The sequence below is a fragment of the Drosophila pseudoobscura genome, chromosome X (assembly GCF_009870125.1).
Source record: "Drosophila pseudoobscura strain MV-25-SWS-2005 chromosome X, UCI_Dpse_MV25, whole genome shotgun sequence".
NCBI classification, from domain to species: Eukaryota; Metazoa; Arthropoda; class Insecta; order Diptera; family Drosophilidae; genus Drosophila; species Drosophila pseudoobscura.
In genome coordinates, this window is record NC_046683.1 from 62837564 (window position 1) to 62865449 (window position 27886).

Below are 27886 nucleotides of genomic sequence, written 5' to 3' on the forward strand. Positions count from 1 at the left end.
ATCTTTGGGATAATTGCGACCAGCCACGCAAAAAGTATCGATAACAAAGAAGAGAAGGGAAGGGAAGGGAAGCAGCCAGTGCCAGTGCCAGAGCCAGAGCCAGAGAAAGAGGAAGGGACTGGGAAATTCCATGTGTGCATTCGAGCAATCCGATATGCAGAGATGAGGCAAAGAGGCGGCACTGGAGCAGGAGCCAGGGAGCTGGAAGAGCTGGAGGAGCTGGAGAAGAAGAAGTCATAAAGTAATAAAGGATATCATGAGCCTTAATGAGGCCCCTTTTGGACGCCATCAAGGGGATGGGATGGGCTGGGATGGGGCACAAAGTGGATATCTATATCATTCAGCCTTAAACAATTAACAAAAGCTGCGACCCAACGGCAACAACTATAAAATGAAGCCAATTTGCGTAGCTCAGCAAACAGAAAACGCCAATAAACAAAGGGACCGAAGGAGACTGGGAAAAACAGAACAGTACAGAGCGGGAGAAAGTGAACGAAATGCACACAACTTGAATAATTACTTTGATTTTAATGCCGGGACCAGAACCAGACCCAGGAACCAGGCCACAGGCGACCAAAAGGAGAGAGAGAGAGAGAGACACACACACACAAACAGAGAGAGAGAGAGAGATAGAGATACGCAGAACAAACGCACGTACAATTAAAATTAATTTCAGTGGCCATGGCAAGTGCGTAAATTGTAAAAACCACTATCGCATTCTTTTTTCTGCAGTGAGAGCCGTGGCCCAAATGGTCATCGAGCACATACACACTTACATACATACAACACACACACACACAGGCAGAAAAATCAGGCAGCAGCAAAAACCCCAAAACGTAAAACGTAAATTAAGCCAATAACGGGGCAATCGGGCCCAGGCATCAGAACGATTCAGGAATCAGGCGGCACTGGACGAAAGGGAACGGAACCGTGTGCGAGCATGTGGCAGGGAGTGGTAGTGGAGTGCTTCAGGTTGTGGCGCAGGACTCGGGTTCGGGCTCTGGCTCGGTCTCCGGCTCGGGCTCGGGCACGGGCTGTGCTTTTTTTTGGGTTGGCCTGGGCGCATGATCAATGAAGCTCAGCAATGTACCGGGCTGCACTGTGGAAAATCTAGCCGGAAGGCTCGGGTGTTTTCCTTTCTCCAACAAAAAGGTCAACGAATCTAGGCAGTACGAACCATTCGGAGATCTTCATCCTTTCAGCGGAGATACGAGCTGTCAAAACTTTGGGAGGTTTTCCGGATACTAGATACACTGTAAGAAAGCATCTAACATGACATATATCATCAAATGGAGACGTAGACAGATCCCAAGGAAGCTGCCAGAATCTGGGAGGAGTTTTCTGCCAGTGTTGCACATGCAATTCCTGAGTCAAGCCATATCCTGATGACTGCCACTGCACTTCCTCCCGCTCGTCCTCCCCTTCCGCCCCCACACTTCTGGTGTATTGTGTGCTTTATGTCCTTGGGCTCCGACGCACGCTAACGACTTCAATGAGTTTTGCATGATGGCGATGACGATGACGACAACGTTGTCCAGCCGATGCTGATGGGCGCCCCATAATTCTCGGCCTCCTCCTCTCTGGCTCAGCATCCACCACCCCCTTGGGCAACCCCATCACCCCTCGCCATTACCAGTTATTGTGTCGCATGTGTCCATCTCTCTCTCTCTCTCTCTGAGTGCAATTCGAATTCGGTCTCTGTCTCTCGTTCTGGCTATGGGTATGGATATTGCTCTGTGTTGGTCAATTGAGCCGCAGTTGAACTGCAAACAATTTTGGAAGCCCCTTCACCGGGGAGTACGGACATACACTGACCGAAAATCTGTGCGTATCAAATTAAATTGAATTTCAACCACAATAAGCATCACAGGTCAGATGCGTAGTCTACTAGAAAGCGGCGGAGAGGAGGCAGGTGAGAGGGTGGATTTGGATGTGGATGTGAATGCTGGTCGGGGGCATTTGCAAGTGGCTTATAATTACATTAGTTGCAGACCAATTGAGCCTCAATTTGGATGCTCCTACTGCTGCTTCTGTGTCTATGTGGGTGCGAGTGTGTGTGTGCATCATTAGCTTATCATTCAACGTGGCAGGCCGAATCAGAACAGAGTCGACACAGGACGAATAATATATGAGCAGTGTTGTGTGAACCAAAGATAAAAACAATCAATTTTCGACTGGAAATTACTTAAATTTGCCAAGCTTAACAGACTGAATGGAGCACCGGCTTAAACGGTGGCTGTGGATTGAATTGGACTGGACTGGCTATTCACTGAAGCAGATTCATTTGGTTCTTTATAATTCTTGAGCTGCGGTGCTCTCAATGGGGGAGTGCTTATGGAATAGGTATACTTAGGTGGAGAGCATACCTAAGCTGTCGAATCGTTGGAAGTGATTCAGATATTTTCAATAGTTTTGAATCTCTGAACCTGTCCAGCCTCATGTGAAATGCGGTTATGGCTATGTTTCTATTCGTTTTCTATCATTGTTTAATTAAACCTGAAGCGCACAACATGCGGCTTCATCTGCGGGCTCCATCAATAGACACTCTTATGCATGGAACAAATAGAAGGACACGGCTAGGGCCCCCCTCATTGTTCGAGAGGTGATGGGTCCCAGAGAGTTGTTATTGTGGCTCTACGCTCAGCGTCATCCTCTTGGCCACCTCTCCCCTGATTCGATCCGTTTGTTGTCGTTTCGGGGGTTTTCATTATGAATTTTAATCCTCATATCGCATTCGCACTTTCGGTTGCAGGACCTCCCGCCCCGACATGCCCTGCCCCTCGGCTCCAATGCAGACCCAGACGTAACCGTAGCCGGGGCTCAGACCCGTAGCCGGACATTAAGCGCTACAAAATTGCAGTGGCCATAATAACTGGCCAACAACAACAATAGCAACAGCAGGAATACGTGGGGGCGGCGGGTATGGCAAAGGGGATGGGGATGGCGATGTGAATGTGGATGGGGCTGGGGGGAGCCCATTGTATTAAACAAACAACAACAAGCGCGTGAAACAACAACGACAACGGAGACGAAACGAATCGAGGAGGCCCGAAACTCGGGTTCTGTGTATTGGGTTCTGGGTTCTGGGCTGTGGGCCTTGGGCCCTGAGCCCTGGTGTTTCCCCATAACGACAGACAATTGCAAATGACTTTATCAATTCATGTCGATTTTCGGTACACGCAGGCCAGCACCAGGACCTTCCTTCCTCCTCCTCACCTCTCCCGTCTCCCGCCACCATGTGTATATATGGAGTCCATGAAGTGGACATTGTCTGGACAAAAAGCCCATGTATGGGAGGGAGGTCATGGGCCTTCACTTCACTTCACAATCACTTACATTGGGCACTGGACAATGCCAGTCGATGATGGGTTTGTGTTCTGCGTTTCTACATAGAAGCGATTGTACCATGAAATGGGACATTATTTGACAGGATATGATATGATCTAGAAGTGGTATGGCATATTGAATGTTGGCCTCTATTACGTTCTGATAGTTCCGATTGAATGTTTTCATAACCCTAACCATATAGATCTACATCGTTGAGGTATATAGTATATAGAAATGGCTGAAGATAATCAAAGATTGAGCGAAACCTCTCTATCGTTAAGAAACGCTCTTCTCTCATTCCCCAATCAGACCAAAAATCCAATCAAACCGCATTTACCTAACTAACACTTTTAACTCTGGCAATCCTTTACAGTTAACCTCAGCACAGCCCCCTCCACTCCACTCCCCTCCTCACCTCTCCTCTCCTCTGCCCATTGGCCCTTCATTCTTAACTCATTTACGTGGCCATGTTTTCCGTTTCTTTACCTTTCCTCCTCTTCCCCTAACCGTAATCTATTTATGCCGTTTACTTTGATTTTCTGCGGTGTAGAGGAGAGGAGAGGTGTGGAGGAGACGGAAAACCATAGAAAATTATCTTTGATTTGGCTTGATTCGATTCGATTCGATTCGGACCTGGCCCTGTGTCAATAGGAAGTGATTAATAGAGCGTACCAAAGTCCTTGGCCGCCATCCATCCTGCTCACCCCCAAATACCATTCAGGTTTAATTTCGACTAATTTTTAGCGCACGCTTTAATACAATATTTATGTGGCCCCGAGCTGATTTATCCTAGACCATGGCGCTGCATTCCCAATTGGTGGCCAGAGCCATTCAGCAGTCAAGTGCTGGGGGGGCACTGAATGGACCTCGACTGACGGCTGAGTGATGGCTGATGGCTGACTGGCTCCCAGACTCCGTACTTGCCTGTTTATTTAGCACTTGACGTTAATAGAAATCAATATTTTCTAAATAAAAAAAAAGTGAGGTCTTTCCTTCGAGGTCTCTCCTTCGAGGTCCCTCCTCTCACTACTCCGGGGTTACAGCGTTTGCCTTTGCTTGTCTCGTAATTTATTTTTCCACATTCACAATTCTCAATTAGAGCAGAGCCCGAGAGGAGGGCATGGGAAAGGAGAAAAGCAGTTTGCAGTGCACAGTTCATTTTCCGATTGTTTGTTAGGCAAATACTTCAGAATTGAGAATACCCGAGGACCCGACCTCTTGGCCTCTTCAGGCTGCTGGCTTGCTCCTCTGACTCTGACTTTGAATCTCACTCGCTCTCTACCTCTCTCTGCCTCTTTGGGTCTGTGGCAGTGCCACTGTGAGTTCGTTAGGTGATTTGGTTATGCAACAACATCATTAAATCACCAATTACTTTAGTCAACAGAGGAATAAACCAAATTTCCTTATACACAAGCCAAACGAACAGAGGCAAGGTCCCGGCAATGTCGAGTGGGTCGGCAGGAGGTTGAGAGCCGGAAAGAAGAGGAGCGGAGCTACAATGGGTCCAAATTGAATGTGAATGGTGAGTGAATTGATTCGGCGAGAGAATAGTTCTATGTAGTTTTTAGTGTTGCAACTGCACCTGCAGCAGTATATCGATAAACGATGAACGCACTTTCTGTTCACGCTCTGTTGAATCGTGCTGTCTGTCGCTTGGCATTCAAGTGATCATTTATTCGATAAACCCCACTGTACAGTGCAGCTCATTTCCCTTTGAAGTTTCCCGGCTTGCCTTGATACATATTCTTAATTCCGGTACATGTCAATTTTCATTAGCCTCCGGATACGGATACGGCTACGGCTACGGATCCGGAACTGGAAACTGGGAACTGTTGGTAAACTCAGGCATAACCATACAGCATTTATAAAGAAGAAAATGAGAAGAAAGAAGTGGAAAGAAAAGAAACTTACGTTGCCAGTTGTTCGATGCCAAGCGAATGCAACACTGTGGGCAGACTCGGTAGTGAGTGACACGTTGTCAGCTTCTTCTGGCGTGGATAGTAGAGTGTCAGCACTGTGCAGCTTTCTTCCTTCATGGTGAGGCCACCTGTGCGGGCGGAGAAACGGAGAAGAAGAAAACGAAATGCATAAGAAATGCAGCTGTGAAAAACAAAAGCAAAATGAATCCCCACCCATTACCCAGCCATCACCCACCCATCATCAACCCATCCTCCAAGACAAGAGCGCACACACAAGAAAATGCAACAAATTTTCAACGAGAGTTGAGGACAATTTCCTGGCTAGTCCCTTCACCTCCATCGGCGCCCAGACCATCCCATCCCATCCCCCATTGTACTGGCAGTTGCACCTTCGGCTTGAGTTGGCATGGCTGGCTTGCAACAAAGAACAAAATTAAGCGGCCGATGCAGTTGGCAGCGCCGTAAAGCAGCCAAGGCGCCATCATAAAAATATTGCAAAAAACGGAGACAACGTTGATGTTGATGGCTTGGAACAGAACAGAACAGCCAGAACAGAACGGAACGGAATGGTACAGTATGGTGCCTGCCTCTTGCTTTATTTGAGTTGGGAAAAGCTTTATATTTCCCGAGCACACGCCTGACTGCCTCACTGTTCACTGTCTACGGATCTATCTCGTTCTCGTTGTCGTTTTCGTTCCCATTCTTTTTAGTGCAACATCGTTACGTTTGTCTATTACGACTCGCTGTGTCTCTATTGAGACCCGTTGTCACCCTGCCCTGTCGTCTGCCTCTCCTCTCCTGCCATCTTCCATCTCCCATCTACCTTCTAGACTTCTGCTGAATTGTGTAGATTGTGTTTGAATTTGTGCAAGCAAGCAAGAAAGTCAAATTTACGTTAGGTGTTGTCTTTCGACTCAACTGGGAACTGGAAAACGTTAAGAGGTGGGCAGTGCAGTGCAGGGCACTGATTGTGTAGTGGACTGTTGAGCATTTATGGAGCACTGAAAGGAAAGCTTCGTCGATCTCTGGGGAACACTCAGGCTCGGTGATAAATTCTGGAACCAGTGGGAACCAGTTCATCAATCGCTTGCCTCTTTCCATCTACACTTTCTCCTGTGCTTTCAGTTCGTTATAGTCGATTCTCACGGTAGCCTTGTGACTTTCTATGCGCTAATCATCCCATTTTCATTTGCACTTTTATTAAAATCAGTTCTTTCCATTATGATTATCTGTTGTGGCAGCTTCATTTTGCCATCTTTCGCTATTCCAATCTCATTTACAGCAACCTCTGGCCCTGGCCCTCTCTTTGGGTGCCTCTGCTGTACTCCGCATTGCCCATTTCACTGGAGTCCTGAGCAGCTGTCACAACAAGACCAGGACAAGGCAACACCCACATCGGCCAGAGCCCGCTTTAACACCTGCCAGCCTGCCAACCCGTGTCCCGCCCGTGTCCCGTGTGCTAAGTGAAATGTTTCAGTCTCTTGGTTTATGTATTTTACAATGACGTTGCTCCTCTGTCTTCACTGGCTTCACTCCCGCTCCTGCTCCTTTATTGCTTTCGCCTTTGTCTTGAGCTATCGTGTGCAGCGATTCGTTCTGGTCTCAGTTCGGAGTCCGGAGTCCGGACTCCGGACTCCGCCCAGTCCTTCAATCCTCCAGTCTTCTGTCTGGCGCTCCTGTCGCATATCGTTTGGCTGATTTAAATGTGTCATAACGACGATTGCTCACCGTTGCCATTGCCTGTTTACACAACCACCAACCCAACCATCCAACCTTCCAGCCATCCAGCCATGCCACATCGGCAATTTCATAGAATATTTTTCGCTCACGACAATGTTTGGACTTTTTCTTCACTTGCTACAAATTTTTTGCAATCTTTATTGTTGCTTGGGTGGGTGTGATGGTGTGTTGGTGTATGTGTGTGGGTGGCTTTTATATACTCCCCCGAGCACTTACCCAAGGTAATTGCCTTTCGTGACGAACTGTCATAAATGCATTCGGCGATGAGTCTATCCCCGGGCAGGGAGTGCACCGATTGTGGCAAACGTCGAAAATCCTGATAGGCAACATCTATATTGCTGTCGTGTGCAATTGGCGGCAGCTCCTCGGTTTGTCGTATCTGTCATGGGGTTAGAAACCAGAAGTTTGCTCATTAGCATATACATTTTATATGTCTTGCACAGCAAGTAGAGAAGTGGTGACTGGGGGCTGGAAGGGGCATTACTCACCTGGCGCAACTTAACCTCCTTGCCGATCTGGTGGGTGCGCATCATCACCGCAAATATGTTGATGCCCTGCTGGGGGAAGGCATACCCGGTGCAGTCCTCAATGCACTGGCCCTCCGATAAGACGCGCTTCTGGCCCGGCGGGATAATGTGTCGCCAGTTGGGGTCCATTCCTGCGAAAGGCAAAAATTTCGAATTCGGGGCTCAGAAACGTTTCAGCGCTTTTAATTAACGGTTCGTCGGGGGAGGGGCAGCTAAGAGCTCTGACTAAAAGCTCCCGTGGTTAATGGTTGTACGCCCACGCGTCTGGCCCGGCACACTCCTCTGCCACACCCCCAGATACACTCTGATAGACCCTGCCACGACACGTGGAATGTGCAAAACCCCAAACCTCGTTATCATCGCTCATCAGTGGTCCCCGGCTCCCGGCTCGTGGCTCCTGGCTCGCCCTTCTGGCTCTATCCACTGACACTCTATTTAACTTTGAACGTTGATTTTTTAATTCGATTTGTCGCAGAACGTGTAATTACATTTTAATTGCTGCTTTTGATGTTTTAACAACTTTGTCAATGCAGTCGCAAGAGCTGCCATGCTCCCATGCGCCCATGCTCCTATGGTCCCCTGCTGTCATGCTCCTCATTCTCATCCGCCATTTATCAATTAGGGACATTTCCCTGCTCTGTTCTTCCAGAAATTGTTCACAAATCAAATTTTGAATTTTTGGATTTTTGGGTGGCTGTTGGGGGGACAGGACCCAGATTTTTTTCTGTATGTTTGCTGCTCGCTGGCTCAATTAGTTAAATGTTGTGGAATATTGTTCATACGCAAAGAGAGCAGGCCGGGGCAGGACCCCCATGTTCTCCATTTTGCCCTGGCCTCGGGCAATATACTTCCCTTTCCCCCGCCCCGCTTCCGCCCACACTCAATTAGGGCCGCGTGTCGCCTGCCATGTTGAAAAAATATTTGAAATTCATGTGCTACATATAAATTTGTTTCTCTTTCTCCTCCTCCTCCGCCTCCGCCGCCTCCCCATCCTCCTCTGCTGTTCTGTTGCTGCTGCTGCTCCTCTCCACTGTATGGCATTTCAATTGTTGTGCGTGGGGAGTGGCTCTGAGGCTCGCAGTATGCCACGAAAGGCTCTGCTCGATGGGTAGCGCATGGCACGGGAGGGGTGGGGAGGGGTATGCCATAGTATGCCAATCAAAATACTCGCGGGAAATACTTGGCATTGTCGGAGGAGCAGCGCATTTCTGGATTCAGCTGCCAATTGAATTCATTTCTGTTCGGTGTTGCTCTTTTTTTCCGTGGATCTCATAAATCTGTGCTTAAATATTCTTTAAATCCTTTTTTTTTTCCAATTACCATGCCATGCCCCCATTGACCTATACTCTTGTCCGCCCCTTTTCGATCCGGTTTATCCCCTATAATCCCATTGAACCAACGTAAAAATATTAACTTTAAAACAGTTTGCATAAAATATCCATTTTGAGCTGTGGACTTTTTTTCGCCAGCTCAAAATTTAACAAAATTTTACGTAATCAATTGCATTTTTCACACACTGCCGCTCCTGGGACAGCCGCTGAATCGGTGGTGTAAACTAGTATATATATACATATGTATGTCTTTGTACATATGTATGTACATATATGTAGATATATGTAAATTTTACCTCTGGTTGTGTGCAGTGGAGATTATTTCTATTAATTTTCATAGTCGCCCCTGAATCGGGTTTGGCTTTGTCATGTGGCCGGGAATCAATTTTCAATTACCCAAAAATGGCAAAAACGATGCCGTGTTGGCTTTAAAAAGTTTTCCCTCCTGGTTTTCGCATTTTGGTCATTTTATAAAATGTCACGCGAGGAAAATCAATCAATCTGCTGGTCTGGTCCCAGCAGGGCATTGCTATGGGGCAACGGGAAAGTTATGATAGAAAAACTCTCCATCATCAATTTAATTGAAAGTTACAATTCATGCGAGTTCTATGTAAGCCTCGGCCAAGTTTTTATCGCTTCTTGGAGGGACTCTGGCTCGGGCTCGGGAAATTCGATCGGAAAAGTTAGACAAGAGTTGCGGAAAGTTTGTGGCTGTCCCTTAATTGATTTCCATTAACTTTCAATTCGATCAGGTCCATTTGAATATTATCAGAACGTGTGCCATAGAAAGCTCTACCCGTGCCCCGTACCCCTCCCCCTCTCTATCTCTCTCTCTCTCTCTCTCTTTCTCACTTTATCTATCTCACGGTGAAATGGTTGTCTGTCACAGATTGGAGAGCTCGTTGGGATTCATTTCATTTCCATTTCTGGTTCGGGTTCTGGTTCTGGTTCTGGCTCTGCTCTGTCTCTATTTCTCTCCTTGCGTTTGCTGCCAATTTCCATTCATTAAATCAAAATTCAATATTGGCCATGCGAAGCATGACGAAATTTGCTGGCATGGCCAGGAGCGGGAAATTCGGAGGGAGAACGGCTCTATTTCTATTTGATTTGGCCCAGAATGCGACAGGGGGACAGGACTCGCAATTCATAACTACACATATTTTCCAAATCGATATTTAACGCTGCCATCGCGGGTTCTGGGTACTGCTTTTATTTCTTTTTCCTTTTTTTGGCAGTTGCATGCTGACAGCCAGCGAATGGCAGAATGCACAAATGCAGTCCGATTGCAACTTTTCTAATTATTTTAAATGGCAATTTGTGTCAAAAGCGTCAGTTCAGACAGCGAGACTCGCGCCTGGCATACGAAACAATTTGATTAGAGGGTCTATGAAAGGCACAGATCATATCAGATATACTCATATAGTGTAGACCCAGAAACAGTTGCCTAAAAGCTATTGGTTTTGGGCGATCATTTTGTGGCTGAAACTGTAAACTGAAATTCCTGACAAGAGTTTTGATGGAATTGAAAATTGCATGCCAGATATGCAAGGAATAGGCGCATAGGAAAGGTGTTTGAATAGCTTTCTTCATACAAATGTATGGGAAAAATATAGGCAAAAATTATCTCACTTAAAACTTTTTTTAGAGGACCGATCTTCATTCGTTTAATACAAAAATATCTACAATAAGCTGGGAAGTACAAGGTATAGGCCTATATTGGAAAGGTATGATAATGATCCCCCCTCAAATCTCCCTCAAAATCATTATTCGATGGGCTTCAAGTGGGGGATTACAATGCCCCAGGCAGGGGCTTAACATGTCCCAACCTCATTTGTTTCGTTTCTCTCTTTCTCCGGCTGCCTGTTTGCTCGTTTCTCTGCCTCACTCATCTCCAAGGTGCCATAAAAATTCGCCAAGCCACAACATTAATCACAGCTCCGTTGCATACACCAGGGCGCTATATCAATAACCAATTAAATTGAAATTAAATTTTGCCACACAGCCAGAGCGTGCCCGAGCGGCGGGAGGGAATGGAATCCGGAAACGTAGCAATTTCGCAGCTACTTATGCGAGTGTGGGACCCGAGAGAGCTTTAGCCCCCGATCGGGACCCCGACTCCTCCGCGTATCCATTCGCATCACTCGTAATTCAATTTATAGCAAACCAGAAGAAACATTTTATTTTTTTGCCTCATGATTTTACTCATTTTTTATTTATTGACTTGCGTGTGTCTGTATCTGTATCTGTGAGTGCCTGTGCTTGCCTGTGTGTGTGTGTGTGTCCAATTAAATATTTCAATAGCAAATGCCGACTGCCGCCCCTTAAGCCCACCCACAGCCAATCGGCTTTTCCTGCCCATGAAATCTACCGACAATTTCGCTCCTGCTTCTTTCGACTTTTTCAAATGGTATTTTCCTATCAAGATGTATTAATCCACTTCTCGTTCTTCTCTCTGTTTCATTCTCTTTGTGCCTCAGCGTTCTACTCCGGAAGTTTTGGCAACACCTACTCAAAAAAAAAAAACCTATATATGTGTGTGTATGTATGTATGTCTGCCCCAGAACCTGGCACAGTGCTTGTTCCTTTTATTCTTGCCCCTTATTTAGCGCTTTGCCATGTCTCCCTCCCACTTTCCCTTTGTGCGGTCGGGGAAAAAGTTATATTGGTTTGCGTGACTCTTAGCAAAAGTGAAATAAGAACAACTGCAACAACCACAAGGATCTATATCCTTGTGGGTGGTCCTGCCCGACTCCCAACCCCCCAACTCACCAAAATGCCAAAAACAAACACAAGAAACAGCCACGAAAAAAATAGAAAATAATTTCTAAAGTGAAATTAGTATTTTAGTTATCCTCTGCCTATCCGCTGCCTTCGCACGAACCACACAATGAATATCGAAACAAAAAATTGAGCGCCCCCCAAGAATTTTCAGGTGTTCCCACCCTCGAACCTTCTAAGTGGGCGGTGCAGCGGTGTGTGGCTGAGAAGTACTCAAAAAGCGCTTAGGCTGTGGTGGATGGTGGTAGATGGATGGGGGGAAGGGCAGACTGGCGCTTGTAAATTGCTATTTTGCGGGTTATTCCAATCGAGAGACGATTGGTGAGTCAGAGAAATTTTCACCTGGTGGATAATTCCGAAAATATGTTTATTGAGGCGGGACAGAGGAGGAAGCTCCAGAAGCTACGAGTATGGCTTTTTCCAGCAGTAGATTAAGATATTCGTGCTTAAAGATTCTATCTAAAAGGAAGTTGAAGTTTACTCTCGAAGGAGTACAGCTGATGTGTTATTTGACGTTCCAAAAGATGTAATATATGGTCTTTGTTTTAGTTCTTTTAGCGAGGAATATATTTGAATTAGTATTGAAGAAATTCTATCGATCGCTGTAATCAAGAAGCTATAGAATATAATCCACACATACTTTTTGATAGCATCTGATTTGAGGGTATACAAAAAGGTTTATGGCTGGAATCACTTGGCACTCAATTACTTCCCAAACTATTCGACAATATTCGCCAACTCTTGCGGCCACCCTCGCTGCAGCAGTGAGTGCACAACCTACCCGCAATCATACGACTAGTCGCAGCCTTCGAATGTTTGAATTATTTAGTTGCTTGGCAGGGAAAACTTTCATTCAGACACATGCCAGGCACCGAGAATTTCCGAGTATTTGATTTAGATGCGTGCAGGTGTAGGGCCCCGTGTCCATGGTACGCCAAAAATTTAAAATTAAAATCTATTTGTAAGCAATTTGGAGCGGCAGAGAAAAAAAAAGAATGGAAAACCATTTTCATTGTCTGTCAGACATATTAAAAATTGTGACGATATAAACTTTTATGTGGGGGGTATAAAAGGTAGTTAAATTGCTGTCTGGAAGCGGGTGCTGCTGCTGCTGCTACTTCTCCTTTTCCCTGGATGTATTCTTTTGTTTGTTGGTATTGTATCTGCAGATATACACACACACACACACACATATGGATACACAGATAGATAGATACATAGATACATGGCTAAACCGCATTTGGACAAGCTGGGCAAAGTCATAAGCTTTTGTTTTACTAGCCCCACCAATGTGGTTAGACCTTCCACACTGCATGGCATGCCACTCCACAGTTCCACAGTGCAGTCGCCCTCACCAGTCTCCCCTCTCCCCTCTACCCTCTATCCTCTCCCCTCGCCCGTCTCTCGTCCACTCTGGCAATCTCATAAATTGCATGACATGAGCTGCATATAGAAAGCGCTTCCTCATCTCTCTGTCGCATAAAATATACAAAAGGGCAGCAGCTGCACTCCTCCTATAACACACGCCAGACACACGACCGCCCCGATATATATACATATGTACATATACATACATATGTATGTATGTATATGTTGTAGAGATAACCCCCCTTTGAGTTTTTGGGGGTAACTTACCGATTGACAATATGCCAGCATCGTTTGGTCGCAGGACGTGCGTAAAGTAGATTTTCAAACCCGAATTATCCGCCATTTGTCGGGCGTGCAATTGGGCAAAGTCGGGCTTTAAATTGTTGTAATGGGTCTCCATTAAGTAATATTTGGCCTGTCGCGACTCGATCGGGTAGCCAGCCTCGTGTGGATACGTAAAGCCCTGCGAAAGACACACAAAGGAGAGAGACCAAAAAATTATAAAAATCAGTGAAAAACATGAGGAGAAAGGGGAATGGAAAAGGAGCTGGGGGTAGGGTACGGTAGGAGTATGTTATGGGGTGTGTTTGTTTTTATACTCGTCCGAGTATATGTAAGTATGGATATGGTTATTTTTTTGGGATGTATGGGCATGTGTATATGCATATAGGTTGGGGCCCTGGCTCGGACGGAAGTTGATGCCACGGCCATGTGCAATTTAAATCCAGCCAGCCAGTGGAGGAGGCTCCACTCCACACCATACCAGCCTCAGCCTCAGCGCTAGCCTCAGTCCCAGTTGCAATCCCATCTTATTCATTGCCATTCAATTGCATTGCAGAGCGCCCCCTGGCGGACAGCAGCAGCCGTAACATGCCACTGCATTATGGCGCTCTTCTGATGAAATTATGAAAACCCTGTCTCTGTCCTTGTCTTTTTTTCGTGCCCTGAGCGGAGCTTCTCCAAAAAACAAGAGCCATGAGGCTGGAGGTCAGGGGGCCAGGGCCCAATGGTATTTATTTCTGTCGGAATACCCTTTTCAAAATGGTTGTCCGGACTAAGAGATCGAAGATGTTCTGTATTGCACTACGAGGGAAAGACCTCTGGAGTGTTGAACGTATTTGGATTATGGGTTTTGGAACTGTTTAAATTGTACTTTATGGAATGCTTGTAATACTTTTGAATGATTTTTAGCTTCAATTGAAGGTATCAGTTCTAACAAATAACAAGATCGGGAACAAATTCCATTAAAATTTCCGGCCTAGCTTGGCTTCGCGGAAAGGACTTACTTTTTGACTTTTACATCCACTTCAAGCTTCAGTTATAATTTCTATCGAGGGGGGATCTAGATTCGAACTTAGTTTTAGTTCAAGCTTCCAGTTTTAGATCACGTTGTGTAAACGAAAGTTCGAGCTCCCCAGTTTAAGGGCATATACTTTGGTCGGATATCCTCCCGACCCGCGCTCTTCCTTTACGTATTTCTTCGTGTTGAAAGGAAGCATTTGCGAAGGTTAAATTAATATTGCATGGTTATGGTTATGACGAGATGGGTAGCATAGTGCCAGCCAAGGCAAGGGGGTTGGCTGGCTGATGGAGTAGGGTCAGGGAGGAACTGGGTTTGGGGGTATGAGGGTAAGGGGTTTCTTCTTCCGTTCCGTTCGAATGCTTACCTCGCTGCCCCGCGACCAGGAGGCAACAATGGCATTGCATGCCAGCGGTATGGATCGGGCGCCCATGCACTGGCGTCCCTGCTCGCGTGCCATCTCCTCCAGCTCCGAGTGAGCGCCCTGGCACTCGTGCAGCGTTATGTGCTGCAAGTAATGCACGCTGGACGATGAATCATAAATCGGCTCGTACTGCCAGCCATGAAAAGAAAATGAACCGACCCGAGAGCGGGTCGGCAGAGAGATGGAGAGAGACAAAGGTTAGTGCATTGTTGGTAACAGAGAGCGAGAAAGGGAGAGTGGGGATAAATTTTTAATATTTCAATTTGGTTATGCCGAGGCCAAGAGACAGCAGCAGCATCAGCGGGAGCTGGAGCTGGAGCAGCAGTGACAGCTACAGCTACAGCCACTGGCAGGATGCCACTGCACTTGGCCTTAATTATGCATTGTATTTAATAACGCTTAGTCCTGCAGCGGCGGTAAAAGGGAAGGAGGGAAAAAGGGGCCACAGAAGCGTGTGCCTTACCCGGATCAGGTGGTGCTTGCGATTGATGTCCTCCAGCTTGAACATCTTGCACCAGAAGAGCGGCGTGTCCCCGCCAGGCAGCTCCACATCCTCGTTGCGCAGTTCCAGGACTCGCACGCGCTCATCGTGCGTTGGCGAGGGCATCGGCAGCTGGGCGCGCTGCATCAGCACCATGGGGCGGTAGGGGCGGAAGGCACGCCCCGGGTCCGGCAGGGTGCCCGGTCGCACAGAGCCGTGCGGCGGATCCTGTGCGTGGTACATGTACAGCAGGCGCATCGTGTCGTTCTGGAAAGAGGGGGCGAAACAACAAAAGGAAGCACGGATAATGGCGGGTTGAAAAATGAGAAATGTGTAAAAAATTAGTTGGTAAAGGTGGTCCAAGGTGGGTCCGGTCGGAGGGTGGTTGTTTGGTGGGGTCAAAATGGCGTTATAATGGCGTTGCAACAACCGACAGGACAGCAACAACAGCAATAATGTCGCTGCTGACGTATACACGGATGCACTGTCTGGCCAGGGACTGAACAGGGACGGAACAGGATTCCCTGCTAAATGAAGTACACAGAAAAAACGAAAGGAGAGAAGCGAAGCTCGGGCTTGCAAGCAGGAAGGAAGCGAGGATGTTTGCCTGTGGGCAGGCCATCCAGGATGCAGGATGAAGTATGAAGGATGAATGAGGAGAGGTAGCAGCTGGGACCGCGGCCAGGTGGCTGTTTGGTCAGCTGCTGACCATTTTTTGGGGGCCACTGTCGATGGTGTGTTAATGGTGCTACGTTGCCGCACTTCACACACGAGGAGGAGGAGGAGGGGGTCCAGAGTCTTTCGTCCATTCATTACTATTCGAGTGATCCTCTTACGCTGGCCAAAACTCGACTCTAACTGACCGCATTTCATTTATTTAATTCCCATTTAACAAATTAATTTTGTAGCTGTAGCTCTGGCCGAAGCTGCTGAAGTCCCGTTGCCACGTTGCCAAACTTCATTGGCAGACCGTAGACTGTACTTTTGCCCCGAATCACATTCACGAGCTCTTCTGCTGCTTTTGTGTAATTTGCACTCACTCGTGGCCGCCGCAATTGCATCTTTGGCCAGCCAATTTACACTTCAAGTGCTGGGGTCCTGCCCCTGCCCCTGCCCCCGCTCACCGTACGAAGGGAATTTCCCTTCCCCAGATTCTCGTTCATTTCCCTAAGGGACCCGAAACCCCTCCTTCCGCCTTTGTATTATGCATTCAGGGACGTGGGGCTTGGCTTCGTATGTATTTTTCATTTGGCCACGTAGTTTTAATTGGTAAACCCCGAAATTAAAGCTTTTATTCAAGAATCACGGGCCCGTATCCGTCTCCTCTCCATATTCGGGTCTGACTATGACTCCGCTGCCGACTCCGACTCCGCCTCACCTCTGACTCTCATTCTCTGTCTTTGCAGACTGTACGCCTCCGGGGACTTTTGGAAGCCAACAGTCAGCTGTCATTGTGTTCATGTCATGTCCACGTGTGTGTGCAGCAGCAGTGGCAGCAGCAGCAGCAGCAGCAATAACAACACATGTATGTAGCCCCCTGATGGGGTGTCGGGAGTGTCGGGGGTGTGTGTGCTGCAGGAGCAAAAACAGGAGAAAAAACTCACGTCGGGGGCATCCATTTGAATTCATTGTGGCAAAGTGCCCATTGTAGCTGTTAAGTGGAACTGTAGAGTACCATGTTCGACAATTGACGGCCCAGGAGCGGCACCAGGAAGAGCCGTGCCGTAGTAGTAGTACGAGTACTGGTAGTTCCAGTAGGGCCACGAGTCCTTGTTTCTACTTGTTCATTTTGCCAGCAACGAGGAGACAATACTTTAATTAACAATTCCCTTTCTCCACAGCATGACTCTCCCTCCCCACCATCACCATCACTCTCTCTTTCTCTCTCTCTCTCTCTCTCTCTCGAAAGAGAGGGCAAGAGAGAGTGTGTAAAAAACCTGTACAAATGAGTCGGTTGTCCTGGTTGTCCTGGCAAACACTGCGGGCGGTGGCAAACGCGCGCACTAACCGCCCGGCAATCGCCAGTAACAACAACCCACAATAACAGCAACAACAACATCAACACCAAGAGCAACAACGGAACGCACAGCGGGGGCAGAGAGCAACAAAAACTCTGTTGGCCAGTTTTAAAACATTTGGCCAGGAGACAGACGGACAGACAGAGGGACAGGGGGACAGGGGGACAGCCACAGAGACAGGACAGGGACAGCCATAGAGACAGGCGCAGCACAAAAGTCATTAACGTTGGAGGCTACCGAACGAAGCTGACTGGGGGGGCCTGGACATGGCCCAGATGTAAAAACATGACCACTGTGGCAAAAAACCCAACGGTCAGTCAGTCAGGGAACAAAGAAAAAAAGAGGCCGTTACAGCGCTACCCCAGCAATGGCCTATCCGACTCAGGACTATGGGAATGACCTGTAAATAGTTTAATTTTGCATTGAGTGCTGAGAGAGGATTGACAATGGATGAGTTGATCAAAGCAGGGCCACCTACGGTTGAGTGGTCAAAGCAAAAGTGGGTGCCATTGTGTGCTCCAGGGGGTGTTCCGATGAGGATGCGATGGGGATAACAATTCCGCAAAAGTTTCAAAACTAGAAATGCTCTCATTATTGGAGCAGAAGCAGTCTCCCCTAATGAATTGTAACTCTTCGGATGATTGAAAATTGCTTTGAAGTTTTCCTTTCTCTTTGCTCAAACACGGCTAACCCTTTCAGTACAACTACAGTACAGGGCATCCCCCACTATCTCCACTATGCCATGAACAAAGTGTGAAAAAGTGTGCACCGAACTATGGCACACGCACGACCCACACATGACTACGAGGACTACTACGACGACTTCGACTCCCGGCGATGACTACGACGACTACGATGACTACAATGAGGAGGAGCAGAAGAGGAGCAGGAGCATGAGCAGGAGCAGGAGCATCGGCAGCAGCAGCTGTGAGGAATGAAATGAAAAGCTTCGGCAAGGATTACAACCAAAAATTAATGAAAGCAAACTGGCTGCGGTCATTTGCCGTGGTCAACGGTCGGCCAAGGCTTAATTGCCAAAGACGATGACGATGACGAGGACGATGGAAGGTGGATGGTAAACGGTGGAAGATGGGATAGTGGAAGGGTGCGGTGCGGTACTTGCAGTGTGGTCAAGACTACACTACAGGTTACACTTTTGAGTGGGGCGGGGAGCTGAAGGACTTTAAGGCTAATTGTGAATGCGGCGGGACTCGAATTCGGACTTGGACTCATTAGAGTGGCTTTGGTTACGGCCCAAAAAACTTGCGAGGGTTGCAGCAAACACACACTGTGAGGCAGGGAGGCAGGCTCGGGGCTCAGGACCCATGGCTCATGGCTCTTGGCTCATGGCTGAGGGCTCGGGGCTCGGGGCTCAGCAGGGACGACAGCCTCGAACGGTTGGCTGAATGTTGTTGCCTGGTTAAGTGCACTCCAAAGGTCATTTAACCTCTGACTGGGCAGGTTTCGCTGGCCGTGACTGTACCCTGGCTGTACTGTTTCGGGGATGGTTTGGGTTTGGCCCAAAACGACTTTTTGGCCCAGTTCACATTCCATTAAACCCTGTTAACAATGTAGCAGATGTAGCTGAATTCGATTTGATTTGGATTTGGGTTTCGTTATTTGGTATTTGGAAAAGGGTGAAATACTGAATTTACTCGCATTTAAGTGCTGCCTAACACTAAAGCTGAGCTATTTTAAACTCTCTTCAACACTAATTGATTTCTCAAATTGCTCCCGAACACTCTTTTAGCAGATAATTCATTTTGTAAGCTCACGTTGAGCTGTTGAAGAGCTTTCAAAGTATTGCCTAACACACTATCTTGACGGCTTAGAACGCTATACAACACTAAGTGCGGGGACTTACGCCCTGATCCTCTGCTTCTCCTTTGCTTGAGCCGTAAACTCTTTCCTGGTTAGTCTTTCACACATTGCACCTTCAAGGGCCATTTGTAGTAGTTGTTAATGGCATTGTTAGCCATTCGCTGACTCCATCTCCCTCTCCCTCTCCATCTCCATTTCCATCCATTCCTCTCCTCTCCTTCTATCATTGTCTTTTTTTGCTTTTTGCCCACTTTCATTTTGCCGTTTCAACGCGTTCTCATAATGGGCCAATTGTCCTTAAATGGGAAGCGTGTTCCGCTCTCTAAGTTGGCTCCAGACTCTGGGATCGCTCTTCCTGGCAAATGGGACTATGCTCTGCTCTGGCCATCCATGGTAATGGCCCTGGCCCTGGCCCTGGCTCTGGCCAAGTGGTCAAGTCTTAGTCCTTGCTCCGGCACCAAAAAACTTTGTCTGTGGGTTCTGTGGGTCCTGTGGCTGGGCTCCAGTTTAATGTGCACGTAATTGAAATGCATTTACAATTGAATTATAAACAGAACAAACAAATGCAACAGCAGCACAAGACTCTCTCACACACACACACACACACATTCGCACTTGAGTGTGTGGCAGGGGCAGAGGCAGAGGCAGAGGCAAGAGTTGCATTGTTGAAACTTTTCCAAGCAGCAGCAGCAACAGCAGCAGCAGCAGCAGCTGAGCTTCAAACTCGCAACTGGCAACGCTCTAGAGGTCCTTCAGCTGCAGCTCTCGTTCGGACAGCAATCAAATCAACCGTTCCCCAGAAACCCATGTACTTTGCATACATGTGTACAATGTCCTTCTCTGTTTCCATGCTTGTGTGTGTTTGTGTGGAACAGGTTACCATGGTCACGTCGGACATTTTTTTGAGTGCCTGTCGGGGGATCTGCTCTGCTCTCTTTGCTGCTTGGTGCTGGCTGTTCTCCGAAACACTCGCCACAAAAGCACATTGAATATCAATTTGATATGCAGCTCGGATGGCTGGGAAATTGCATCGGAAATTTCCCTACGAATCTTGACATTCTTTGTGGCATGGCATCTTTTCCTTCCATTTCTGCCAGTGCATTCTTGAGGCTTTCTCTAAGCTGGCATGTATGCCAATTCAATCATCAATAGGCAGGCAGTGGCACTTGTGCAATTTTGGAACTCTTTCTGACAGCTGATTTCAATAACTAATAGGGAAAAGTGGTCACCAGGCCACCAGCCACTACCCACCTGCTTTCCCCTTTCAGCCAATTTTTGTTGTAATCTTATTGCCATGTCAGGCCTTCTGATTGCCTTGACCAAAGTGGGCGGCAGGCGCCTATCCTTTCACATTGTTGACAGTCGCATGGGTCTGGGCCTGGGCCTGGCAGACTCCTGGCTGGACATTGGACACAGCTGAAGGTCCAGGCTCAGGTGAGGAAATAGAAGAAGAACAAATCCGGACAAAATATGCCTAACTCTGTAATCGTTTTTGGCTCTATCTCTGGCTATCTGGCTATCTAAGTGGCTTAATGATTTTTGTTTCATTAAATTGAGGCATCTGCATAGTCTCGAAACGGATGCCTGTGTGGATGTGTGGATTCATTTGTTGTGGCAATTGACATTAATTTGATTTATTTATTGCAGATGGCAAAGGCCATTGGCCATTTTAGCTCCTCAAGGTGCAAGTGCTTCCAGGATTTGCTGGTAAATTAACAAATCTAATGAGGTTTCTGCTCGCACTAGAGTCCAGCATCCTCGCTCGGCCACTCACCCACTCACCCACTCACTCAACAACCCATTCATCCTCCCCATTCACTCACGTACAATATTTGTGTAAATGAAAATGTTGTTTAAACTGTGTGGAAAATTAATGTTCATCAGTGGACAAAAGCAGCAGCAGCAGCAACAGCATAAGCTGCAGAAGCTGCAGAAGCAGCAGCCAAAGCCAAAGCCAACCAAATGTGTTCGTGAGAGGGAATGATGGGGGATGCCGTCTAAATTATTGCAGCAAATATATCCAAATTTGCAACGTACGTATATGCGAGTACGTTGCATATGTATGTGCATATACGGAAACAGTTGGGGGATGGTCCATGGTTCATAAGCATGAGCAGCTGAGCGAAAAGTTTAAACAAGGAGCTTCCTGCCTTCAAGTGGGCCAAAAGGAAAGTGCCTGGCCAAGCAAATAAACCTGCAATTATGGCTAAAATAAATTATAAGTGAAAGCTAAGTAAAGAACGCTCCGAAAGAGGAGTTAGTAAAGTGTGCTCCTAGAGAATCAATCACGATTGAGTGGAGAAAATAGAGTACTCTAACTAGTATCTCAAAGAATCTATGCACCTTCTATCTGCATTTTCCACTGGCCCAGTCCTCAATATTATGAAATCCTTTCAAGGAGCGAAAACATTCAGATTCCCTCAAGCTAAATGCCAAAGAACATTCACATTTCCATTCACTCAAGTTATTCAACACATTTTCGTATTTGTGGCTAAAAGGTTGGTTTGGGGCTGAAACCCTTCATACGATACCATTACCAACACATTTGTATCTGTTCCGCTTTCGGTTGGGACTCGACTCTCTTTCTCTTTCCCTGTCTCTGTCTCTGCTCGTACCTCGACTCTCCTTGTTGCCTAATTCATATTCATTTATTGTGTTTGCTGCAGTAGTTATCCTCCAGATCCCTGGCACTGGAAGGACATGGACATGGCTATGGACATGGCTATGGACATGGCTGGAGATGGAGATGGAGTAGAGTTCAAGCCAAACTGGCATATCCGTTGCTTTATTACATTTCGTTTAGTTTTTGGCCAACTGACCACTTTTTTGCGGTTCTTTTGTGTGTTCCTATATCTGCATCTGTATCCGTGTTCGTATCCGTATCCGTATCTGTTCGTGTGTGTGTGTGCCTGTGAATGTGTGTCTTAGTTTCTCGGACTTTGCGGTTGCTTTGGTCACTAGCGCGGTATTTGGCTTACATCAGAATGTGAGCGTAAGCCCCTCTAACCCCTTACCACTTACCCATAACCCCTAGCCCATAACCCTAGGGGGTGGGTTGGCGCATGGCGTATCCTCACTTGGCTTAAAATGAATTCACTAACCGAGTTTGTTCGGAGCGAAAAGAGCGGGCAAAAAATGCAAGTTTACTTCGCCATTTGACCATAAATAATATAATAAAATAACTACACACAGGTCACAGCGAAAACTATTGCATACTTTATGGCGTCCTGCTGGGGTGCCCACTGGGAGCACCCCACTCCCATTCCCACTCCCTTCCACTCCTACTCCCACTCCTACTCCCACTCCTCCCCTCAATATGTGGTCTAATATTTTTATAAACAACAGCTCTACTTTCGGTAAGCCAGGGAAGGAGGCGGCAGGAGGGTCATGCCATAGTTGATTTTTCCATATACAGAGTTTGTGGTTTCTATATAGAGTTTTGTTGTTGTTTGTTTTTATTTTTTAAATATTTTAGAGTTTTGTTTGGTGTTTTTTTTTTGTTTTTTTGCTGTGGCCCTCGGCCTGTCAACGTTTGCCACTTTAATTACTTTGGCTCCAAGGATGCGCAGATTTTCCACCTCTTCGTCTTTTTGGTTTTTGCTTTTTGGTTTTTGTTTTTGATGGTTGTTTGTTGCTTGTTTTTTGGGCATTTTTCCTGGCCCTGTTGCATTTGACAGGGCGTTCCTGGTTCATTTTCCTCCCGCTCTGCCCAACCGATGCCCGACCATAGCCTGCTGCGTTGAAAAGCAACTCAACTCTCGGCTCGTTATTTATGGCCCTTACCCTTGCCCTGGACTGCCACTCACCTCAAAAAACGGTTGTCGGATGGAAAAACGGCCAAAAATGGGCGATCCCGGCGCAGTTTTTCTTCCTCTCTCGTACACACACTCTCTCTCTCTTCTCCACTCTGTCTCTGTAGGGCTGCTGCTTTGTTTGTCATTGCATTACTTTGGCTGTAAAATCCCGTACTGGTGTTTAGTATGGCAGCAGTCCCAGCATCGCGCCGTCTCTTTCTGCCCTGGTGCTGTCACATCTATCTCGCTCTATCTATCTCTCTCTCTTTCAATATTTGTCGCTTTAGGGCATTAAAACAAACGTTTCCCATTGCGTTGCCTCGGTTTGCCTTTTGCTTTTGCTGTTCCGCTGCTCTGCTGTTGCTTTAGGTTTTGGTCTGGGTCTGGGCTTGGATTTGGATTTGGGCCTGTGCTTGGGTTTTTTGGCCGTGCAGCGTGCACGTTTCGCATGCACTTCTAGTGGTGCCACAACACCATCAACAGGGACCACTCCACGACTCGGGAACGGGACCGGGATTGGGAGCGGGGAGCCCTCTCCCAGAACAACAAAAGCGCACACACGCACACCCACTGGGTAGTGGGTGAAAACAGAAAGCACGGGGAAAGCAAACTTGTGAGCGCGAAACGTGAAAATCACAGTCCGAAAATAAAGCGCAACAAGAGGGAAATGTTTTTTGGGGCCACTAGCAAAGGCGAGCATATTGCAAAAATACTCTACGAAACGAATATCCTTGAATGTGAACAGATCGCAAAGGATCACTGATATCTGGGAAAAACTGGAACAAAATATACTTCAAAGAATCGCTTAGAAAACCTTTGGTATTCTTTGGTTTCTGGAAGCTTGTGGAGATCAGTGCGTCTTTCTCTGCCAAATCATTTGGCAGCCCAGTGTCTACCCTGCCACTGTTGGATTGTTTTCTGGAGAGTGTACTGCCGCTGCAATTAATCTGGAAATACGCGAATCTCTTTGCAGTTTATACAAGTGGAGGCTGCCATATACGGTACCCTTACCCGGACCCGTACCCGGACCGTTCGTAGCTCGTCAACTGGCAAACTCATGTGTAAAAGGGACAATGCTGGGTTTTAACTTTAATAAAGCGACTATGCGCGCTACCCATGCGACCACTCCAGGAGTCCGCCACTCGGTCCGCTCCCCACACCATATATGTAGTACTCCTCGCTTCGCTCATGGGGGGAGCCGGTGCCCAACCACTTTTCGGGCACAAGGCAACATGAAAATCCACATGGCTCTCTGCATCTGCCTCTGCCTCTTGCTGGCTGCTGGTTGGTTGTGTACTTGATTTTTGGGCAAAGCGGCAAATAACATTTTTGTTTGGCTTTGACGTTGTTGCAATTGCAACGGTTATTCCATTTGCTTGACAAATATACGACGATGCGATGACGATGACGATGTTGAGTTCTCCCTGGTCTGGGTCTGGGCCTGGTCCTGGTACTGTTCTGAAATCGTTTAGAACTTCCTAAAGGGAGTTTCGGTTTGGTGGAGTGGAGTGGCTGGCAAAAACTCGAAACTTTTACTGAGGAATTATGCGCAATTTTTGTTTGGCAGCTCGACCATTGCCAGTGCCAGTGCCAGTGCCCGTGCGAGTGCAAAGTGGTCTAGGTCTAGGATGAGTGTGTTTGTGTTTGAAAAGAGGCTCTTAGGCGGGGGTTGCAGGAGCAGGAGCAGGAGAAGGATCAGGACCAGGAGAAGGAGAACTCCATTGTGCGCTTCAAAGCAATCAACATAAAACGGTTTTCCTAGAAAAAAAAAAAAACCGAACAGGAACAGGAACAAACACGTCCAAAAGTAATGAGCGGGAAGTTCCATTAAAAATGGGAGAGGAATCAAAATTGAGGGATAGTTTTTCTTATTTGAAGATTTGTTTATAATTTTTTGGTTCTTTGAGATTTTGCTACTGCATTAATGGATTTCTGTAAGAGGAAAGGTGCGTCCTCACATGCTCTTTTCGGACCACCTTGTGCACTTAGCTTGGCTTTTAGTTGGTTTGAAGGCTAACCATTTTCGGTTTGGTTCACGCTCTTGTGACTTTCGGCATTAACAAAGTGCCAAAGGATTTCCAGTTGGCTGACCCCGCCGCCCACCCACAGGAGCAGCAGAAACTAAAAATATGTCAAAAATTAAATCAATTTAAAATTTCGTTGCATACTTTTTTGGGGCACTGGCTTGTTGCTGGCGTTTTTGATGTTGTTGTTGTTGTTGTTGTTGTTGCAGGACCTATTAAATTTTTAAGTGCCAAGCGCTGCAACCGCAAGTCCCGCAAACACCACACGAGAAGCAACCAGGCAGCGCCCCTTACGATCCCCTGACCACTCCACTAATAATTCATTATAAAAGTCGGTGCTTTGGTTTTCGGTTTTTGCGTTCTGTGCTGTGTCCCCCCGGTTTCCCTCTGCCTTCCCTTGCCCTTCCCTTTCCTGCCATTTCCCGTCAAGTATAGCAGTTTGGAGCTTATGTCGTGACAAAGTGCACACATATGTGACCCGTAAGAGAGATGTCTGGGTCTGGGTCTCGCTCTGGCTATGGCTCTGTGTTTGGGGTGTTCATGTTTATGGCACGGTTTTGCACTAAAGTCAGCGTCAGCGCCAAGAAGGGGCACTCTGTCTGTTCCCCCGAACGTTTTCTCATACGAAACGCCAGCATTTCCATTAGAAATGGCTTTTTGCCCTATTGATATGTTTTGTGTAAGAATTTCCTTCTGTCACGTTGAATTCGTTTTGAGGAATTCTCCCCTTTTGATGTGGATGTGGATGTGGAAATTGCAATGGCCATTGGTGGGGTGTCTGGGGTCCTTCGGGTCCTGGGGTCCTGGGGTCCTTAGCGCAGCTTGTAAGTGTTGAAAATTACTGTCGACTTGACTTGTTGCCTTTTTGTTTCTCCCCATTTGACTTTCCAATGGGAAAACAGCCATAACAATACATATACAAATACAAATACAAATACATATATGTATATGTATGTATGTATATATGTATATATCAGAATGTGTGTCGGGTGCCGGACTAGGGCCCCACCATTAATGGGCAAAAATTACTGTTTACAAGTGGGGGCAAACTCCTCGGAACCTCTCATTCTCATTCTCAACCTTTGGCCTGGCTCGAGTGCAAGTTTCGTGTTAAAATAATAAACACATAGCAAAAATTGTAGCGCCATGTGGCTGGCCGGGTGGGAAATGGCCGGGCCCCACGATACAGGGCCGTAATTCCATTACAGAACTACTTGTAGACCCGTGCCCGTGCCACGAACATAAATTATATTAAAAACAATATTTTCAACAGGCTTCGAACAGAACTTCACACGGGCAAAGTTTTCTTCTACACTCCACAATTTTTCCACTCTCTTTGCATTTTTTTTGCTCTTTTGCTTTTTTGTTTTTTTTTGCATTTTAAATTGTCGGAACAGGGAAATGCCGTGGTAGCTTAAACAATTACCCCAACAACAATAACAAAAACAACAGAGAGAGAGAGAGAGAGATAGAGAGAGAGCAGTGCGCACAACAACAATAACAATATGAAATTATTATAATGACAATTAGTGTTAATTGTCACTTTCGGTGTGGAATGTTGTTGGTCTCGTTCTGGTTTTGGTTCTCGTTCTCATTCACTCCGTTGAATTATAATTTTGCGAGGCTTAGAGAGGAAATTTGCATTTTAAATGAGTTTTTCTTTTGTTTTTCTGCTCTTTTTTTTTGTTTGTTGTTGTTGCTGTTTATTTCTGCCTAAGCAAATAATGAGAATAATAATAGCCAGTAATCAACATGAAAGTCAATGAGAAATTAAAAATTGTAATTACTCAATTACGTTGCATAAATCTAAATCAAAGTTTCAGTCATTCAATTCTCGTGAAAAGTTTCAAATGGATCCGAGTGGATGGGCGATACTTAATGACAATTTTGTGTAGACGGAGGGCTCTTTTATTATAAGAAAGAGGGGGTAGGGACAGGAGACTGGCACCCATAAACATTTTAATGATTGGAAGTGGGCGTTCCAGCAATTAAGAGAGAGTTCGGTTAAATTCAATTAAAGTCGCGCTCCGCTTCAATTGTATGGTGGATATCAAATAAATGAATATCCATTCATTATCATCGAGTCCCGAATCATCGAGACGACAGCTGAGACGTAGAGAGTAGCTGCTGTAGAGGGGGCTGCTGAATATTGAGTGATAAATGTATTTCAATCTCTTCCTGGCAGTGAGAATCCTTTTCGTAATCGCTGCTGATTATTCGCTGGTCATATTTCATTGCAGAACTTTTGTGGCATAGCAAGAGGAAATCATTAAAAATATTTAAATTGACCGGCAGTTAAATGGGAGATGGAAAATGGAAAGAAAACTTTTGAATGTGAAAGATGCGATGCACACTCCCCCTTTTACATTATCAAAAGTTTTCATGGGGGAAAGGAAGGAAATATCCAAAATCTCGAATCTGAAATCAAATTGAAATGACGCACTTAATGGCATTTTATGGTTTATGCCCAGACTTTTATTATTCCACCTCTCTCTCTCTCTCTCTGTGAAGTTCTTTCTGTATCTTTTTCCCTCGTTTACCCACTCGTTTTTCTTTTTGGTTTTTTTTGCCCTTCATTTAATGCGCCATCGTTTTTGTTAGATTTTCTTCCGAACATTTTCCCTCTGCCACAGGGGGAGTGGAGGCTGACAGTCTCTTCCTGACGTCATCTGTCCTGTCCTGCCCGTCCGCTCTGGACTTGACTCTTTTTGGCCAATTGGTAATTTCGTTATTAGTCACGCTCTTTGCGCTTCATTAATGTTCATTACACATAAATGAACCCACATCGATTGATATTTTTCAACTTGGTCGACGGCGGCATCGTCGCCATCGTCGATGGCGGTTTTTAGTGGCTGTAATTTTTGTATTGTGGTTGACGTTTTTGCGGTTTATACCCCCCACGCCTCCTCCCGCTCTTTCGGGCAATAAAAATACGGTGCGTGCATTTGTGGACCCGCCCCCGCCCCCGCTCCCGCTTGCAGTTTTATTTATTTATGAACACAAAAAGGGGACAGAGCAAAGGGTTGCGCCCCGA

General features: G+C 46.5%; 1 protein-coding gene across 1 annotated transcript in view; it reads right to left on the reverse strand.

Moving 5' to 3' along the window:
* Positions 1 to 27886, reverse strand: part of olf413 (DBH like monooxygenase olf413) — a 126764-nt gene that overhangs the window by 12432 nt on the left and 86446 nt on the right. Inside the window, exons 4-9 of the mRNA XM_001352854.4 lie at positions 15178 to 15462; positions 14658 to 14843; positions 13258 to 13453; positions 7475 to 7644; positions 7203 to 7365; positions 5239 to 5374 (exon numbers count right to left, since the gene is read on the reverse strand). Of these exons, the coding sequence (XP_001352890.4) occupies positions 5239 to 5374; positions 7203 to 7365; positions 7475 to 7644; positions 13258 to 13453; positions 14658 to 14843; positions 15178 to 15462 (1136 nt within the window). The remainder of the gene's footprint in view (positions 1 to 5238; positions 5375 to 7202; positions 7366 to 7474; positions 7645 to 13257; positions 13454 to 14657; positions 14844 to 15177; positions 15463 to 27886) is intronic.